The sequence below is a fragment of the Micromys minutus genome, assembly GCF_963924665.1.
Source record: "Micromys minutus genome assembly, chromosome: 31".
Classification (NCBI taxonomy): Eukaryota; Metazoa; Chordata; class Mammalia; order Rodentia; family Muridae; genus Micromys; species Micromys minutus.
Window position 1 is genome coordinate 21,526,031 of NC_137966.1, and position 18,915 is coordinate 21,544,945.

General features: G+C 48.4%; 1 protein-coding gene across 1 annotated transcript in view; it reads left to right on the forward strand.

Moving 5' to 3' along the window:
• The window catches only part of ABAT (4-aminobutyrate aminotransferase), an 88,332-nt gene extending 74,622 nt beyond the window's left edge, over positions 1–13,710 (forward strand). The window contains exons 12-16 of the mRNA XM_080942064.1: positions 1,899–2,036; positions 4,179–4,346; positions 6,452–6,598; positions 7,766–7,877; positions 10,585–13,710. Coding sequence (XP_080798190.1) covers positions 1,899–2,036; positions 4,179–4,346; positions 6,452–6,598; positions 7,766–7,877; positions 10,585–10,706 — 687 coding nt within the window. The 3' untranslated portion in view covers positions 10,707–13,710. The remainder of the gene's footprint in view (positions 1–1,898; positions 2,037–4,178; positions 4,347–6,451; positions 6,599–7,765; positions 7,878–10,584) is intronic.
• The last annotated feature ends 5,205 nt before the right edge of the window (positions 13,711–18,915 follow it).

An 18,915-nucleotide genomic window follows, 5' to 3' on the forward strand; every position in this document is an offset into this window, starting at 1 on the left:
ATTGGATGGATACTCAAGTGACTCTGTTGGCTTTCCTCCTGAGCATTCACCATTTCAGTCAATAATAAATAACTAAATTAAACACCTACCAGGTACTAAGCATCATGCTGAGTGGTGGGCATTTAGTAGTGAATGAAAGATACAAGACCGTGGCTCAGGGTCACATCAGTAACTGTAGATTTCTTAGTTACCACAGCTTTAAAGGTAAACAGAGGACTAGGGTGGAGCAAGGTTAGAAGAGTGCTTTCCCGGCACTCACAGAGTCCTGGGCACCACATAAAATCAGGCGTGGTGGGACATGCCCATAATCCCAGCACTTAGGGGGGTCAGAAATTTAAGCTCATTCTCAGCTACATAGTGAATTCAAGGCCAACCCGGAATATATGAGATCCTGTCTTAATAAATAAATAGAAATCGATAAAAATTTATTTCAACAGCACCTTTTATTTGTTTCTTGAGATACAGAGTCTCAGATTCTAGCCTAAGCTGCCCTGAAACTTATTATTTCAAACAGGCTGGCTTTAGACAGAAATTCTCCTGCCTCGAGCTCTCCAGTTCTGGGACTCCAGGGGTGAGAACAGAGCATTTTATTGAACTTACTATATTCAAAATATGATCTCAACATGAAATTAATATTTTCTAAAGTAGTAGTGAGATTGTTCTTCATACTAAACCCTCGAAACACTGTGTTAGTTCTGCATAAAGACCACTTGAGTGTGGGGTTTGGCTTTTTTTTTCTTTTGAATACTTAAACAACTAGTAACCTATAATGGTACCATTTGGTCATCATCTATAAGATAATACCCAAGTCAGAACAAGACTTCCAGAAACAGAATCACTTGGGGACTGAATACCATATCGTATCGTATCATATCATATCATATTATATCATATCATATCATATCATATCATAGTTTGTTGATTCAAATGCTTAGTTCAGTGGTTTATGACCCAGTACACCATTTCCGAGCCAGGGATGATTTATCACCCTGGGCCATCTTCCCCAGTCAGCACCAGTGTTCTGCCCACACGGTCCTCATGCCCACAACACAGCCACCATGGGGCTGCTTTCCCTGCAGATAGGTTTTGCGACAGCCTCTCAGATGAGACTCTATCTCTGTCTGCCCGAGAGCCCCACACACCAGCAGGACTAGCACAGCAAGGGAAATAGCAGTGACAAGCTTAGAGAGGTGGCTCTGCCCACCTTTTCAGTGGCTTGTTCTAATATGTCCATGTGGAAAACCTAGCATGATAGCACACGCTTGTAAATCCCAGAATTTGGAGGCAGAGACAGGAGAATCTAGAGTACATGTCTACGGTTGGTTTCATAGCACACCCCTTTAATCCCAGCACTGGGGAGGCAGAGGCAGGTGGATCTCTGTGAGTTCATAGCCAAGCCTGGTCTACATAGTGAGTTCCAGCACAGCCAGGGCTATTTAATAAAAAGGTTTACACTATAGTGTAAACTCTATCAGATATATCAGTATAGCTCTATCAGATCAATAACTCTGTAGTCCACTCAGTCCTTGAACTCAGTTTCACCCACCTCTGCCTCCTGAGTGCTGGGATTAAAGGGGCGCACCACCAGCTCAGGCACTATACAACAAATTTGAGGCCAGGCTGAGCTATATGTTTATCCACTTACAGATCAATAAACGGAGGCTTCAGGAAGCTAAATTCCTCATTCCGTATGTATTAGTCCCAATAACAAAGGATCGCATTCTCATACATAGTGTGGCTCCTAATAGGTCCCACGCTTGTCATGGGAAATGCCACGGACACACTTTCAATATGATCTCAAGGGGTTCATAGACACCTCCCCCCATCCCAGTGCCCCCATGGAATCTACTCCTGTTCCAAAGGCTCTGCAAGCGACCTGTTCCCCTTCCCCGTTCTAGGTGGAGGATCTGATTGTTAAATATCGGAAAAAGAAGAGAACAGTGGCTGGAATCATCGTGGAGCCCATCCAGTCTGAGGGTGGAGACAACCACGCATCAGATGACTTTTTCCGGAAGCTGAGAGACATAGCCAGGAAGGTGAGTGTGTGTGGAATGCGGCTGGACAGGACCACAGGGTTTCTGGGTTCCCTGGGGCAGAAAGTTGTCTCCACTTCTTCCTCGGGCTCCACAAAAACGTACACATGCGCAGGAACTGACTGGCTTTAGTGAGGGCAGAGAAGCTGGTATTGGAACTTGGAGTGTAGTTCAATGGTTGGGTTTGCCTAGCTTGTACAGGGGCCTGGGTTCCACTTAAGGTGGGGAACACGATTGAATTGGGAGGCATGAGTAATTTCTATGTAAAGTAATTTTTGCTGCATCAGCCTCTGGGGCTGGAGCTGTGTTCAGTGGTAAAGCATTGGTCTAGCATGCACAAGGTTCTGACTTCAGTTCTCAGCACTGAAGGAACAGAAAAGTTGTATGGAATATGATGGCTCATGGCTACAATCCTGGCTTTCGGAGGCTGAGGCAGAAAGGTTGCTACAGGTTCAAGGCTAGCCTAGGTATGTAGAGTTTAAGACCAGATTGGGCTATAGAGTGAGAAACAACTGAGAAACAAACGAAACCAGCCTCCAAACTAATGGAGTTTTGTTTCGTTTTTATTTACTTATTTTATTCCATGTGTACGGGTATTTGCATATACGTCTGTGCATGTGCCTGTAGTATTTTCAGAATCCAGAAGAGGGCAGCAGAGCCCCTGGAACTGGAGTCAGTTGTGAGCTGCCATGTGGGTTTCTAGGAATCAAACCAGGGTCCTATGGAAGAGCAAGTGGTGCCCTTAACCACTGAGCCATCTCTCCAGCCCCAAACTACTGTTTTAATCAGGTGTCTTCTTTGGGATTTCTGTTGCTACAATGAAACACCAGAACTAAAAAGCAGGTGGGAATGGAAAGACTTATCTGGCTTACACTTCCATGTTGCTGTTCATCATTAAAGAAGCCAGAACAGGAGCTCACACAGAGCAGCAGGAACCTGGAGGCAGGAGCTGAAGTAGAGGCCACGGAGGGATGTTGCTTCCTGGATTGCTCCTCATGCCTCACTCAGCCTGGCTTCTATAGATCCCAGGACATCCAGTATAGGGCTGGCACTACCCACAGTAGGCTGGGCCCCCTCCCACCGATTACTGATTAAGAGAATTGCCAACAGTCAGATCTTATAAAAGCATTTTCTCAGTTAAGATTCCCTCCTTTCAGATAAGTTAAGTTTGTGTGTCAGGTTGACGTAAGACCCACCAGTGGGACTTGTCCAGTTAGGAGACCCCTGACACAGCCTCGGCCTTTCTTCTCTTTCTGGAACTTGCCTTGCCCTTCAGTCCTCTGTGGTATAGTCAGCAGGTATAAAATGGGCAGTGCCGACATCAATTCATTAGTCTAGTGGATTGGGCATTTGTAAGTACTAGCTTTTTATCATTGCAACCAAATACCTAACTTAAACAGAGCAAGCCCCCAGAGGAAAGAATGACTTTATTCTATTTCTGAGGGTTCAGGGCATTTGGCCCCATGTGCTTGGGTATATCACTGTGGCAGCAGAATCATGTGACAGAGAAGAACCATTACATCATCGCTGACAGGGAATGATGAGACAGGAAGTGAGCGAGAGATGCTCTAACTCTCCAGAGACCCACCTCCCAATGGCCTACTTCCTCTGGCTACATCCTCCTTCCTAGAGCTTCCTAGAGCACCCTGGCAGGAGACAGCACTCAACACGTGAGCCTGTGGGAGAATTTATATTCACATGGTAACAGGTGTATGTACAATGGACACACAAAACTAGCCAGTGCAAAGATAAGAACGGTGGGACACTAGTGGATCTAGGTAATGCAGAGGAGGTGGCATCTGTCTCAGAGAGGGTGACTTCTCAGCTTCAAGCTTGCACATATTGCTCCCGATGCAGTCATTCCCAGGACTGCATCCACATGCAGCAGAGCTCTGAGAGGGTGTGGGGCATGTTAGATGTTCTGGTTTTGTTCCATCTGGACAGTTCAGAGCATATTCGGATCCAGCTATGATCCAAACTCTTCTGGTTTGCTCTGCATAGCTGAGGAATGGAGCTCGACCTTAACAGTTTAGAACGCAAGAGTGAGGTGCACAGCTGGGCTCCAGCTTGCAGGGGTTGGGGGTAATGGGGGAGTCCCTGGAGGCTTACAACTGTTTGTTTCTCCCTCCCCTGTTCTCGGAACAGCATGGCTGTGCCTTCTTGGTGGACGAGGTTCAGACTGGAGGAGGCTGTACAGGCAAGTTCTGGGCCCATGAACATTGGGGTTTGGATGACCCAGCCGATGTGATGTCATTCAGCAAGAAGATGATGACTGGGGGCTTCTTCCACAAGGAGGAGTTTCGACCAAGTGCTGTGAGTGTCCCCAGCTTTGTTACGAGCACATGACTGGTCCCTTTTCATACCTAAGGGACCCAGGGACATTCTTGGGTGGCATAGGTTTCCTTTGCTGTCACATACAATAATAATGACAGTAGCTAATGATGCAGAGTGGCTACTCTGTGCCTGTCTGTCTCTGATGGTCCCTTCAGTCACACAATCTAACCAAGGAGCCTGTATGATCTGTGTAATGCTTTACTAAGGGCAGAACCGATATAGAAGTTAAGTTTCTACCATAGTTACTTTTCCTTTCGCTGTGGCCCAGTACCTGACAAGGGTGTCTTAGGGAAGAGTTTGTTCAAGGTTACAATTTGAAGGGATGTAATTCACTGTGACGGGAGGCATGGTGACAGGAGGCATGGGGACAGGAGCAGGAGATGGCTAGTCACACTGTACCCATACTCAGAGATTGAAGGGAAATGGAGTTGGAGGATAAAAACATTACAATGGGTACCCAGTGCCCACCTCCTCCAGCAAGAATCCAGTCCTTAAAGGCCCACCAGCTTCTAGGAACTACATTTTCAAACTTGTGTGCCTGTGAGGGACAATTTTAGATTCAAACCACAGCACTCTCCAAGGTCACTGAGCCTGTTAGTGACAGAGTCTCTTCAGCCAGGTTGACCTCTGACCTCCACACACATATGCACAGATAGGCATGTTTACCCATAGGAACATGCACATGCCCATACATACATATACAAAAAAGGGGGGGCAGGGCTTGATGTGAGGTTGCTCAGCCTGGGGACTACCTGACTGAGGTACAGTGTTGTTCCTTAGGAGCTGTCCATCTTCTTTTTTGAGACGGGGTCTTTCCCTAAAGCTGAAGCTTACTGATTGGCTCTGGCTAGGCCCAGAGGATCACAGCCTTGCCCTAGCCCCATTGAGCCAGGCACCTCCAAGGAGGAAGCACCATCAGTGCAGGCCAAACTATGACGACTTCCAATTGGGCGTCACGCAGCTCTGGCTGGGTGGTGGGAAGACCATATATGCACTGGTAGATAAGTAAGACATCCCGCTAGAGGCAAGCTGCGCCTGTGAGGGTCAAATGTAGGTAGATTCTGATGGAAACTGTGCCTTCCTTCGCCAAAAAACAGATGGGACGTGAAGGGGCTTCTCCGTGAGCTCCTGTGGGAACCACACAGGGGAGGCGTGGCTCACTGGTTTCAGGTGGAGCATCTCACTACTGTGACGGAGGACGTTTGCCTGGACAACCTGCAGTTGGTGCTGTGGGACCAGTAACAAAGGAAGCAAAGCCTATTCTGCCTGGCAATCCAGCAGTCCCTCAAAGACCCAGAGGAGAGCAGTCCCCTATCCCGGATGCCACCCAGCACTATAATGCCAGTGGGGTATGGAGGAGGGGAATTCCTGTGGCTATTCTGAGTGTCATGCACAGTGACTGAGAAGCAGCTTCCAAAGTTCAGTGTCTGTGGATGCTGTCAGGTGGCCTGGGGCTGCGGGTCCCAGGTGCCAGCAGTAGGACTGGCTTGGCCACATGAAGGACTGTCAGGAGAGGAAGCATCTCCCTAGCACAAGCCAGAGAAATGATGGGCCAGGATGGCCATTGCCAGAAGTTCACAGCTTCTAGCTCTCCGTGGACACAGTGCAAGACGGATTGCCGGTTGAACCTGGAGGTGCCAAAGAAGCCAGTGACAGGTTCAGACCCTAACAGTGCAAGCAGCCTGTGGGAACAAGGTCTCCCCAGTGCTCATGTTCAGCAGAGACAACAGGGACACTCCCAGGACCGTTCTCACTGTTGATTAACACAGAGACAGGTTTTGGGTTTTATTTTTTGCAGGGGAGGCAAGGGGACAGTTAGGAACTTCAAGAATCACTCATTGAATTCATCAAATTGAAAACAAAGAAAGAAAGAAAAACAAACCACCTCTCAGCTAAAGGCTATCCTGTAACGGAGTTTCTCTCCTGGGCAGTTGGGGGCCTCATAGAGACCTGCAGAATCCTGTCTGAACAAGCAGAATGAAGGGGTAGAATCAAAACTGAGAGGCAGGGAAAGCCGTGCCTAGGGGTGGGGACAGACCCTGTGAAGTTCTGATGTGTGAGCTCTTCCCCGGGTCTCGTTCTAGCCTTACCGGATCTTCAATACCTGGCTGGGGGACCCATCCAAGAACTTGCTGCTGGCTGAGGTCATCAACATCATCAAGCGGGAAGACCTGCTCAACAACGTGGCCCATGCCGGGAAGACCCTACTCACAGGGCTGCTGGACCTCCAGGTATCTGTCCCAATTTGGTGGCACGTTAAGAAAGGAGGGGGTGCCTTAGTAGGCCCATGCTGAGGCATCTCTGCAAGGTATCAGCCATATGATGGGTCTAATGTAAAACGAAGCTTGTTTGGGACATGAGAAGGGGGTCTGGGAAAGGAAGTAGAGGCAGAGAAAGAAAGGGGACAGAGAATGACAGAAAGAAAGGACAGAGAAAGAAGGGAAGAGGCCACCTGGAAACATATGGAAAAAGAGAGGGGGAGAGGGGAGGGGGAGAGAGAAGGAGGAGAGGGGAGGGGGAGAGGGAGATAGAGAGAGGGAAGGAGGAAAGGAGGGAGGGAGGGAGAGAGACAGGGAAAGAAAGAGAGGAAGAGAGAAAAGCCCCCAACAGTCTTTTTTATATGTGAGCCTGGGTTGTACCTGGCTGTTGCTAGGTAACTGTTGGGCAGAGCCTAGAGGAAATGCTAACACACTGACCTCACTGCCCAGCCATTCAGAGCTAGTTATGTTGCTCTTAAGTCCCCGGGCCTCTGCAGGTACAAAACTAGGCAGCCCCATTCTTCCATCTCAACCCCATTCCTCGTCCCTCGTTATCTCTTGACATCAAATTCAAATGTTCTTTTGAGAAGATTCCCCGATAATGCTTTTATGGCCATAATTCCCTCCTCTGTACTGTCCAGTGGAATCTGTTGCAAGACACACGTGCAATTTTTCTTTTACTGTATTGAAAAAAAAAAAGGTATCGTGTAGCACAGGCTGGCCTTGAAGTTTATATGTATCAAGTATGACCTTGAACTCCCCATCCTCCTGCCTCTGCCTCCAAGTCCAGGGATTACAGATGTATGGTACTGTGCCTGGCTCACAGCTATCATTTTAAATGATAACTTAGAAGCCAGATAAAGAGCAAATTGGACTAGGTAAAGTTACCTTTAGTGATGTGTTTTACTTAGGTCATCAACTTAGCGAGTAGGTGATATGCCAGGACTGTCTCTCTCCAGCGATGTCAGCACTGAAGAGATGGAGGGAAAAGCAGGTCACTGCATGTTGGACAGTCTGGTCCACATAACAAGTTCTAGGCCAGCAAGGGCTTTAGACTGAGACTTGATTCCCAGCACTCTCATAAAAATTATGTGGGCGTGGCAGCACCAACTTCAACCTCACTTTGTCTTCCTGCTGCAGGCCCAGTACCCCCAGTTCATCAGCCGAGTGAGAGGACGGGGCACCTTCTGTTCCTTCGACACGCCCGATGAAGCCATACGGAATAAACTCATCCTAATTGCCAGGAACAAAGGTAAGGGGCGGGGTGGGGGAACTAGAGATACAGAGGGTAAACAGACTCCGTTTTCTTTCTCGGAAGAAAACCTGCCGTGGGGTTCGTTTTCCCTCTCTCCTCATCTATTTCTTTTTCCTGTATTTCTGAGGCTGCGTGCCATGTATCCCAGGCGTGTTTCAAACCTGCTATGTAGCTGACAGAGGATGGCTTTGAACTTCTGGTCTTGCTGCCTCCACTTCCCCAGTGTTAGGCTTACAGGCATATACTACCACACCCACCTTATTCAGTGCCGAGCATCGAACCCAGGGCCTCATACAGGCTTGGCAAGCCCCTACCACTGAGCTACACCCCACCAGCCCAGGAGAGATTTCTCCATCCACTCTTCTGTCGCAGGCGTCCACTGAGAAGCCAAGCTGTGCTACCGGTGAAAACGGGCACATTGAAACCAGCAGCCCTTCCTCCAGGATGCAGGGGTTTATCAGGAAAGCAGATAGGAAACAGTGCATCTGCCTCGGTCCAGGGAACAAGGAAAGAGCTTCCTTTAAGGCATGAGGGATGAGCAACTCGAGGAAAGGAACAGTACCCTGGGCAGTGGGCAGGGTAGTGTATGATGCCCTGGGGGGAGGAGACTTGGGGGTGATGACCTGGACAGGAGGAGGGGCATGTGACATCCTGAGGCAAAGTGGAGAAGTAAGTTGGGACAGACAGACAGGCAGAAGGAGTGGTGCTGGGTAACAGCTCAGGCTACCTCACACTGGCCTGTGGGACAATTCCAGTGCTCTGGAGTTTTCTAAAGAGCTATGGGAAACCATTAAGAATTTCTTGGTTGTTTTGGTTTTAGATTTATTTTATGTATACGAGTGTCTATCTGCATACCTAAAGAGCATGGTTGAGAGCCACCGTATGGTTGCTGGGATTTGAACTCAGGACGTCTAGGAGAGCAGTCAGTGCTCTTAACCGCTGAGCCATCTCTCCAGCCCCCCGTTGAGATCTTTTTAAGTGGGAGGATATTGTACTGAGATCTGAGTACCCACTCTGGGTCATGCACCCAGTCAGACCTTTCTCTTCTATTGTGTGTGTGTGTATGTGTGTGTGTGTGTGTGTGTGTGTGTGTGTGTGTGTTTCTGTTAGTTCTGGGGGACTGAACCAAGGGCCTTGTGGCAAGCCTTAACCCTGAAGTCCAATCCCAATCCTTTCTTCGATCTCCTTTATTTATTTTATGGATATGAGTACACTGTAGCTGTCCTCAGACACACCAAAAGAGGGCATCAGATCCCATTAAAGATGGTTGTGAGCCACCATGTAGTTGCTGGGATTTGAACTCAGGACCTCTGGAAGAGCAGTCAGTGCTCTTAACCACTGAGCCATCTCTCCAGCCCCTCTTCTGCCTTCTTACAAAGTCCTTGCAGCAGCCCCATAGGACAGGGACAATTAGCAGGTTTGGGATATTTTTGTTTGTATTTATTGTAATACTAGAGAGCAGACCTCAGCTTTACATATTGTAATAGACAAAAACTGTGCCACATACCTAGCTATCACTACAGACTGCCCACCACCCCCACTTCCCTTTTAAAGTTTCTGGATATATATATGTGTGTGTGTATGTGTGTGTGTGTGTGTGTGTGTGTGTATGATATGTGTTATGCGCCACGGTGAATAAGTAGAGGTCTGATGACAACTTCAGGGGGCAGTTCTCGCCTACCTTTATGTAGGTTCCAGGGATTGAATCCAGGCTGTTTGGTGTGCAGTTTTAGGCCACCCCATCCCCACTCCCTTTTTAATTTGGAGACAAGAGTCCCATTAAATTGGCCAGAGTGGCCTTGAACTTGCAGTCCTCCTTCACAAGCCTCTGGAGCAACTAGCATACAGGCAAGTTTCACTACGCCTAGCTTTCACATTTTTATTTACAGTCTGAGATAGGGCCTTATCTAGAACTTGGAATCATTCTGCCCCCGCCTCTCACGGAGCTGCAATTACAGACATGTGTTACCATGCCTGGTCCTTTTTTAAATGTGAAAAGCAGTCTCAAAGACTGTTTTTTAAATGTGAAAATCCAGACAAGGATTCCCAGTAGGAATGATGAAATCCTCCTGAAAGTCAACAGAGCACTCCCTTCTTTGTAATGGCTTGGCCCCTTCTGTGTGAGCTTTTCTATTGCCTTTGCCTGTTTCCTTACTCCAGAGATTTCTCTACCATCCAACCCAGCAGGAGGAGGAGAGCAGACCTTCAAAATTAGGAGGGCTGGGCCTGGTGGCTCACGCCTTAATCCCAGGCAGGCAGGCCTCTGTGAGTTCAGGGCCAGCCTGGTCTGCATAAGAAGTGCTAGGCTAGCCAGGGCTACACAGTGAGACCCTCTCATAGGAGGAAAAAAGAAAACAAAAAACAGAAATCAGAATTGGAAGTGAAGAAAAGAAGAGGGTGGGTGAGGGAAAAGAAAAGGATGAGGATGGATAGGGAAGGGGAGAGGAGGGGAGGGGAGGGGAGAGGAGGGGAGGAGAGAGGAGAGGAGGGAAGGAGAGGGGAGGGGAGGAGAGGGGAGGGGAGGGGAGGGGAGAGGAGGGGAGGAAAGGAGAGGGGAGGGGAGGAGAGGGGAGAGGAGGGGAGGGGAGGGGCCTCCCGGGGAGAGTGTTACTGAGGCTGGATGACAGTGGCCACTCACCCACCACGCCTCCCAAATGTGGCTCTAGAACCGCACACTCCTGATCCATTCCTGTTCTTCTTCCAGGTGTGGTATTGGGGGGCTGCGGCGACAAGTCCATTCGTTTCCGTCCCACGCTGGTCTTCAGGGACCACCACGCCCATCTGTTTCTCAACATTTTCAGTGGCATCTTAGCAGACTTCAAGTAAAGAAGCCACCTCCATGACATTCAGAGAAAGCGCTGTCTCAGCGGTGTCAACTTGATTAGTTTGCCTAACTCATATTTTCACTTCCAAGTTTATCAGAGGCGAAAGCATAAACTAAAGGGTCATTTGTGGGGCAGGCTCATTGGTTAGTGCGTGTGGAGGAGTGGGTGGGAGGACCGTGGTGTGAGAAACGCCCCCCTGCAGAGCTAATGGTGACTATTGGTGAAAGCCCAGAAGTCCTGTGTAAGCCTTGAACACTGTCTTAGAAAAGGCCATGTGGCCATATTTTCTACCCTGGACCAGCTAATCTCTTAGAAGCCACTCGAGAGTTGTACACATGATCTGAGGTGGGTGGTTCTCTGCCCATCTCAAGTACCCTGTCTTGGGATCAGAGATAATGGCACCCTCTTGTCCCTCATAAACAAAACTCCTGTCACTTCTCACCAAATCCCTAGCTCCATGCCCCACTCGTGACTTCCGATGGCTGTCAGGAAGATGACAAGGCGGGGGGGATAAGGACCATGCTTGGAGGCGTAGAGAGCCTTCTGGTATCCACTCAGCCCTGTGTCTGATGATGTCCCGGGCCTGTGAATTCTATCCTTGACTGACCTGTGTTCCTGGAGGATCTCCAAGTGGTGTCAGTGACAAACAGTTTAGTCACTGCTCCCCACCCTGTGCTGAGCTTGACTCGTGGGAAAGAGATGACATCCTGAGTATCCAGGAGACTCACGAGACCTGAAATTGCCTCTGGAGCCTCCGATGAGGAACACGGGTAGCAGAGCTCCTACATCCCATCTCCTGGGCCTCTGACTTGTGTGACCCCTCATCCTGGGAGCACCACAGTTCATCTTTCACCCACCCACCTTCCCTCCATTCCTGAGCAGGGCTAGTCCATCCCAGAGGGCCACTGTTAGACTTCCTATTAGGGGCAATGTGTTCATTATAAAGGCACAAGGACACCACCATGCAAAAGCAGCTTGCTGGTCCTGATGGTTTTCTTGGGTTTGCCCCTTCCCCCCAGACTGGACTTCTGAGCATAGGGCTTTCCCACAGCCAACAGCTTATGCAGGATTCAGCAACTCAGCCAGAGCTGACGCTCTTAGAACAGACCTGACTTGAGAGGCTCCTAAGCCTCACCCTTCAGAGAGGCAGTGTTTATCTAACATGTAGACTGCAGGGGGCTGCTTTATCCAGAAGCCTCTTTGCATCCTGGTGCCCGCGTTGACTGTCTGGGGGGATGAGTATACCAGGGTTTCCAATTCAGCCCTATTAATGATGAACCATCCAAGGACCTGGCTTTCATGATTCCTCGGACACAGCCCTCAGTTTACTTGCCTCGAAGAAGAAAGGCGCTGACACGCCTAACGCAGACAGGTCCACGTATACCAGTTCACATCGCAGCCCTGCAGTCCGAGGTTCAGCCCCTCTTCAGAGCCATGTTAGAGGTCATTGCCATCAGTGGTGAGATCTGCTCCCTCCCTCTCCCCCGTGAGCTCTCACTCACCAGCCCGTTTACTTCCACATCCATTATTTATTCAGTCATCAAACCGTCATGAAATATTTGTGCTGTTCCAGATCCTGTGCTAAGCACCAGGCACCAAACACGAAATAAGAGAAAGTCCCTGATCCTGGGGACTCCCACTCTCTCGGGAACCACAGACCCCTAATGTTGAAGTCAGAATGGCAGGTGTGCCAGCAAGGATTTCTGAATACCAAGTCCAACAAGCTTCCACAGGGAAAGGATGTTTGAGCAGAAGTCTCCAGAATGAATAGGAGTCAGCCAGGCAGAAAAGGCAAGGAAGGGTGAAGGAAGCAGAAAGCATCTGCAGAGCCATATCTGTCCATGTGCAGAGGCACACCTGTGCATGTGCAGAGGCACACCTGTCCATGTGCAGAGGCACACCTGTGCATGTGCAGAGGCACACCTGTGCATGTGCAGAGGCACACCTGTGCATGTGCAGAGGCACACCTGTGCATGTGCAGAGGCACACCTGTGCATGTGCAGAGGCACACCTGTGCATGTGCAGAGAGGCACACCTGTATATAGTCTCAGTCCTTGCCCTGGGGAGCCAAACCCTACCCAGAAATCCCAAGGTTCAAGGTCTTATTTAACAAACCAGAAAAGTGCAAACCAAACCCTATTTCATCATATTGGTTTAAGCATGTTGACTCCTGGGAACCACAGTATCATGTGCAAATACTCCAGCAGGTCCTTGAAGTTCAAAGGGTTTTCATCTAAGACATAAGCAGAAATGGTTCTTTAGTGAAGGGAGCAGCTGGTATTTCATCCTCTTGCCACAGGGCATGTTGGACAGAAGAATGAAAATCTCTGTGGAAAGTCATCTCCAGATGTATTGTCCACCCCTTGTCCGGAGACAGTTCTTCCCATGTAAAAGAAAAAAACAAAAAGTAAGGCATTTATCCGCACGTTCTTGACTTGGGTATAGTTCATTCCTGAGATGACCTCTTCAGGAGTACGGAGGTTAGCTGGGAAAAGTCCGAGGAAAAGAATTTCCCATAAAACTCAAGATTGTAGAAACTTAGAGAAGGGTGTTGGAAACCCAGGAAGCCTAGTGGGCAGTGCAGAACCCACAAACAAGTGCGTCTGTGTGGAAGGTCTGGACGAACCCATCATGCATTAGTGCAGTAGAGTTTAGTAACCGGCTCTTACCAGTCTTGCCCGTTGTGCAGAAAACGAGGCCCGGTACTGGCAAGTCTTAGCATCTCCTCCCTTTTTATTATAAATGGATTTTTTTTTATAATTTTTACTGACGCTCAGTAACCATGCAAAACTGTGCACACTCATGTACTAACAGACCTGTGCCTATGTATCTCTGTACGCATAAGTATTCGCTCACTGTAGGAACCCACAGCTATTGCGCATCGCAGCCTCGTGCAAACCAAGTGATCTTGTTTACAGTAACCGTCGACAGTGCCAATAACTGGCGAGGACACTGACAACATTGCCCTGTAACTGGTGACCACGTGCACAGTTCCACGAGTTAAATGTTTCCTGTGCTAATCAGTATTCTTAAATTAAAAGATGTGTTTATAATGCAGTATCAGAGGGAATGTGGGCTTTCTCTGGAGGTTGCATTAATTCTCAGATGTGTCAGTTTACCCCAGTTGGTGCAACAGCAGAGTAAGAATTCTAAGTCCAGACTGGTGAGCCAGTGAACTTACTGGTTCCTTGGGAGAGCGCGGGGGACTCACGCAGCTGCATCCCTTGAAGGGCACACTCAAGCATGGGCGACAATCAGAAAGCTGTATATTCCAAGCTCCCTGAACAAGGGTTTATGTAACAAGGGTGCTGCGAGTCTTCCTTACCCTCCTCTTATGACCCAGTATCTGACAAGATGAAAGTTAAGGAGAAAAGGTCTGTTTCAGCTTCAAGTTTAAGAAAGGATACACAGGTAGGCTCAGCAGTTGAGAGCACTGACTGCTCTTCCAGAGGTCCTGAGTTCAAATCCCACAAGCCACATGGTGGCTCACAACCATCTGTGATCAAACCCAGTGCCCTCTTCTGGTGTGTCTGGAGAGAAAAATGTACTCATATACATAAAACAAATAAATAAATCTTTTTTTAAAAAAAGGGCACAAGGTCCATCACAGTGTACAAGGCGTGGTCACAGGAGTACAGGTCACACTGGTTCTTCAGTTGAGAAGCAGAGAGCAGACAGAAGAGCGTTAGACTAGAGAACCTCAAGGCCCATCCCAAAGATTCACTTCCTCTTACAAATTTCACAGCTTTCCAAAGCAGTGCCACCAGCTGGGAAACGAGCACCATGAATTCAGGGGAATGGGGGCCACATTCATAGGTCTCCAACCCAGTAAGTTTCTGTGTGAGATTCCTGGGCCTCCAAGCCTGCCATCCATTGACAAGGGGCTGCGTCAAGCCATCAGAAAAGCCACATGATATGTGGGACCAGGCAGCGGGAAGTCAACCCCCCCACTGCCACACACACTGAGTTCCATTTTCAAGACTTTGTAGGAGCTGCTGCAGTGACTGAGCAGAAAGAGGGCAGAGGCGAGCAAGGTACCGGCAGGGGAGGGCTGATGTCTCTGAGGTTGGTACTGCTGGATCATAAGGACGCAGCCCAGCTTGCATCCTGGAGGGCCCTGTGCACTACACTGAGGGCAGGGGAGCCGCTGAGAGTGTGGGACAATAGAATCAACCAGGATGCACTTGGAAAAAACCGAGGGATTTGGGGTTAAAGAAATGGCTCAGCAGTTAAGAATGCTTGCTGCTTGTGCAGAGGACCCAAGTTCAGTTTCTAGCAGCCATGCTGGGCAGCTCAGAATGACCTGTAACTCCAGCTACAAGGGATCTGATGTCCTTTGTGGTCTCCATGGGCACCTACACTCACATGTACATACTCATATTTAGATGTCCATGTATACGCCTAATTTTAAATAACTCTTGAGAAAGAATTCCTGGGGCTGGAGCAATGGCTCAGGTGTTTACAAGCACTTGATATTCTTGCAGAGAACTGGACCCACGTGGCATCTCACAACCACCTGAAACTCAACTGGCCTCCAAGGACACCATGTATGTAGATGGTGCACAGACATCCATGAGGCAAAACACACTCTTAAAAAACAGAAATAACTCTTCTTTTAAAATTTGTGAACACACGAAGAACAGAGATTCATGATCGTGGTGTCGAAAACGTAACATCCAGCACACAAGAGAAGCAACTGGCTCAGAGGGCAGCATTTTATTTATTTTTTACTTATTCTGAGACAGTGTCTCACTGTGCAGCCCCGGCTGGACTGTAACTTAAGTGGCTGCCCTCAGATTCACACCTGCCTGCCTCTGTCTCCCAAATCATAAGCTGACAGCGTGTGCCACTGCACCTGGCCCAATAGGCAATTTTTACTTCAATAGTAACTTTTTTTTCATTTTTATTTATATGTGTAGGTGTTTAACCTGCATATATTCTGTGCGGTGCCAGAAGAGGGTGCCTTGTCCCTTGGAACTGGAGTTACCAGTGAGAGTCGCCATGTGGGTAGTGGAATTTGAGCCTGGGTTCTCTGGAAAAGCAACCAGTGCTCCTAACTGCTGAGCCCGTTTGCCTCTATAACGAATGTGTTTTTAAAACAGTCTTATATATTAGTAATGATAGTAGTAGTCTAATGGTTGTTCTGACTGTCTGGTATGACAAGAATACGCTGGTGCTCTGGAAATTCCCTCCTAACAACTTAAATGGTGTATGTTCTGTGTGCCTAGTTTTGACACGTGAGGGTCGAGGCATGGTATCATTGAGTAGACCAGGCTGGCCCTGTCTAACCATGTATCCCAGGCTGGTACGGACCTGCTGATGGTTCTGCCTCCATCTCGTAAGTGATGGGATTATAGGTATATTCACCATGCCCAGCCTGGGTGCCTAGATTTGAGGATAATCTGTCTGGCAACCAGCCTTGGAAAGTTAGTGTGAACTTGGCACCATTGGTGTAAACACTGGCCTGAGGCACCTGGGTTAAAGAAGCCACAGTTTCAAAGTCAGATGCCATCACCTTCATCATCACCACCACCTCCTCTTCCTTCTCCTCTTCTTCTTCCTCCATCTTCCTCCTCCTTCAGAATTTCGTGAATCCCGGACTGGTCTCAAATCTGCTGCATAGCTGAGATAACCTTGAACTTTAATCCACCTGCCCTTACACCCCAAGTGTTGGGATTACAGGTGTGCGCCACCATGGTTGGCTTGATGCTGTGCTAGAGACATAACCTAAGACTCGGCATGCCAGATGAGGACTCTGCCAGCTAAGTCCCAGTCCCAGCCCCCAGATTCTCTCTAAAAATTCACTGCTCCTCACATTCCATCCATCCTTACTGGTAAGACAGACAGCTCAGCAGAATGACCAGTGAGGCTGCTTCCTGGCTGGTGACCGTGAGGAGCCACTTCTCAGCCCACTGTCAACACTACCATTAACACTTGCACTTTCCAAGCTCTTTCCTAAGAGTCACTATCCTAAGCATTGTCCATGTAAGCTGGTCATTAGTTGACCTAACAGAAGACGTGGTTGTTATCTTCACAAGTGAAGAAACCAAGGCTTGGGTTGTTCAAATGGCCCAAGTTTCCAGGTAGGTCGTGACAAGGAACAGAGTGAAGATTCAGCCCTGTTTTCTGGGGTTCACCATGGAGAGTGGCTAGCTGTAATAGCTAGCTTAAACTTTTAAATTTTTCTTATTTTATGCTTTAATTATGTCTGTGCGCCGTGTGTATATTACCCACAGAGGCCACAAGAGGGCTGTCATGTGGATGCTAGGAATCCTCCAGATCCTCTGGAAGGACACAACCACTGCCTGGCCCTTGAAAATTAGGTATAAAAACTAAAGTCATGTACTAAGTGCCTGTCAAGTGGGAGCTGTCTGGTATGTGATGCTTTCTTTCAGTACTGCTTTGCTCTTTGCTGAGCTTGGTAGTATAGTCCTATACTATACCTTGGTAGTATAGCTTGAGCTGCAGAGGCAGGAGGATCACCTCAGGTTTGGGGGCACCTTGGTCTATAGAGCAAGTTCCAAGCCAGCAGTTGCTATACAGAGAGACTCTGTCTCTAGAAACTTAAAACAACAAAGCACTACTTCTGTGTGACAAGCCAAGTGTCTTGTAAGCCCAACATTACCAAACAGTTTATTTCCATAACAACCATGTTCTCACAAATAAACATTGCCCATTTTCCAGTGCAAGGCAGGCCTGGCTATTGCTGGAGAATTTCAACCATCAATCAGTGAAACCATATTTTGTCTCTGGTGCAGGCACAAACAAGGCCAGATGGTATCAGGTCTGCCTGATTAGGTCTAATCAGGCAAAATTTTATAGTTGAATGCTACAGGATCAAAACAAGACCATAAAACATGGCCTCTGCCTGAGGTTCAGAGGGACCCTGTTGCTTTCCAAGAGAGAACCCAGGAGTCTGGAAGTCATAGGACAGCAATGAAATGAAAGCCCCAGCCGGCTTGTCAGTGTGACTTGTACCAGGATGTGGGCAGGGGATAGACCCCTGGGCTGGAAGATAAGGTAAGTTTGCTTAGGAAAAATGGGAAGGACAGCAGCTAGCAAGGGGCTGTGCAGTACAGGTGCTGCTCATTAGCCAAGCTGGAGCCTTGTCAGAGCAGACCTCACGTGGTTAGTGTCAGCTTAACAGAACCTGACAAGCCACAGACCACTCTGCCCCTGAGCACACAGGATTCAGAGCCATGCGTGAGACAGTTCTTAGCAGACAGGAAGGAAAGCCGTGCTGTGCGAAGCAAACAGGACACCATCCAAAATGTTTTTCAGCACCGAGCATGGGTCCAGAATGGAAACACAGAGACGGCGAGCTTTTCTCTGCCTAGAAAACCAGGCTGAAGGCAAGTGTGGAGATTGTTCAGTCAGTGGAATATTTGCCGAGCAAGCAGGAGGATCGAGTTCAATCCCCAATACCTACATAAAAGTGGGGTGACAGGGGACAGGAGGATCCCAGCTAGCCTGGCCTACTTGGTGAACAATCTTCTCCAACTCCAAGGTTAAAGTAAGTGATCACAAGGGAATGTGGTGACACCTACCTGTAATTCCAGCACCTGGGAGGCAGGAGAATCCGAAGTTCGGGTCATTCTTGACTACATAATAAATCTGAGGCTACCCTGGGCTATACAAAACTCTATCTCAAAAAAAAAAAAAAAATTTCATCATCAACAAGAAAAGATGGTGGGGATAGGCATCCGAGGAGAGCAGGTGGCTCTTGATATCCTGGGGAGACACAGGGAGCCTGTGCTTCCACTCAGGGGATGTGGACCAGACACCTCAGCAACGTGTCATTCGGCCTCCAAAATCAGCCTGTGTCAGACTCTGGGACAGGTACGAGTTTCTGTATCTTATCATTTTGAGACAGAGTCTCACGTAGCCCCAGCTATCCTCAAACAAGATTTTTCGGCCTCGGTCTTGGGAGTGCTGAAATTACGGGAGTGCACCACCATGCCCAGCCTCACCAAAACATTTTTATTTACTCTTTTCTTTTTTAAGTATATTTTTGAGTCTCAGTGTGAGTGTATCCCACACACAGCATGTGGAGGTCACAGGACAACTTGTGGGGACCAGTGAAGTGGAAGATAGCCTTGGATTAGCATTAGTGGTCGAGGCAAACAGGAGGTAGTCTAGCCTAGGGTCTTGTGGTTTGGGTTATACTCACATGCCTCCTCTTGTCATAGCGCACTTGGCAGTGCAGAGCC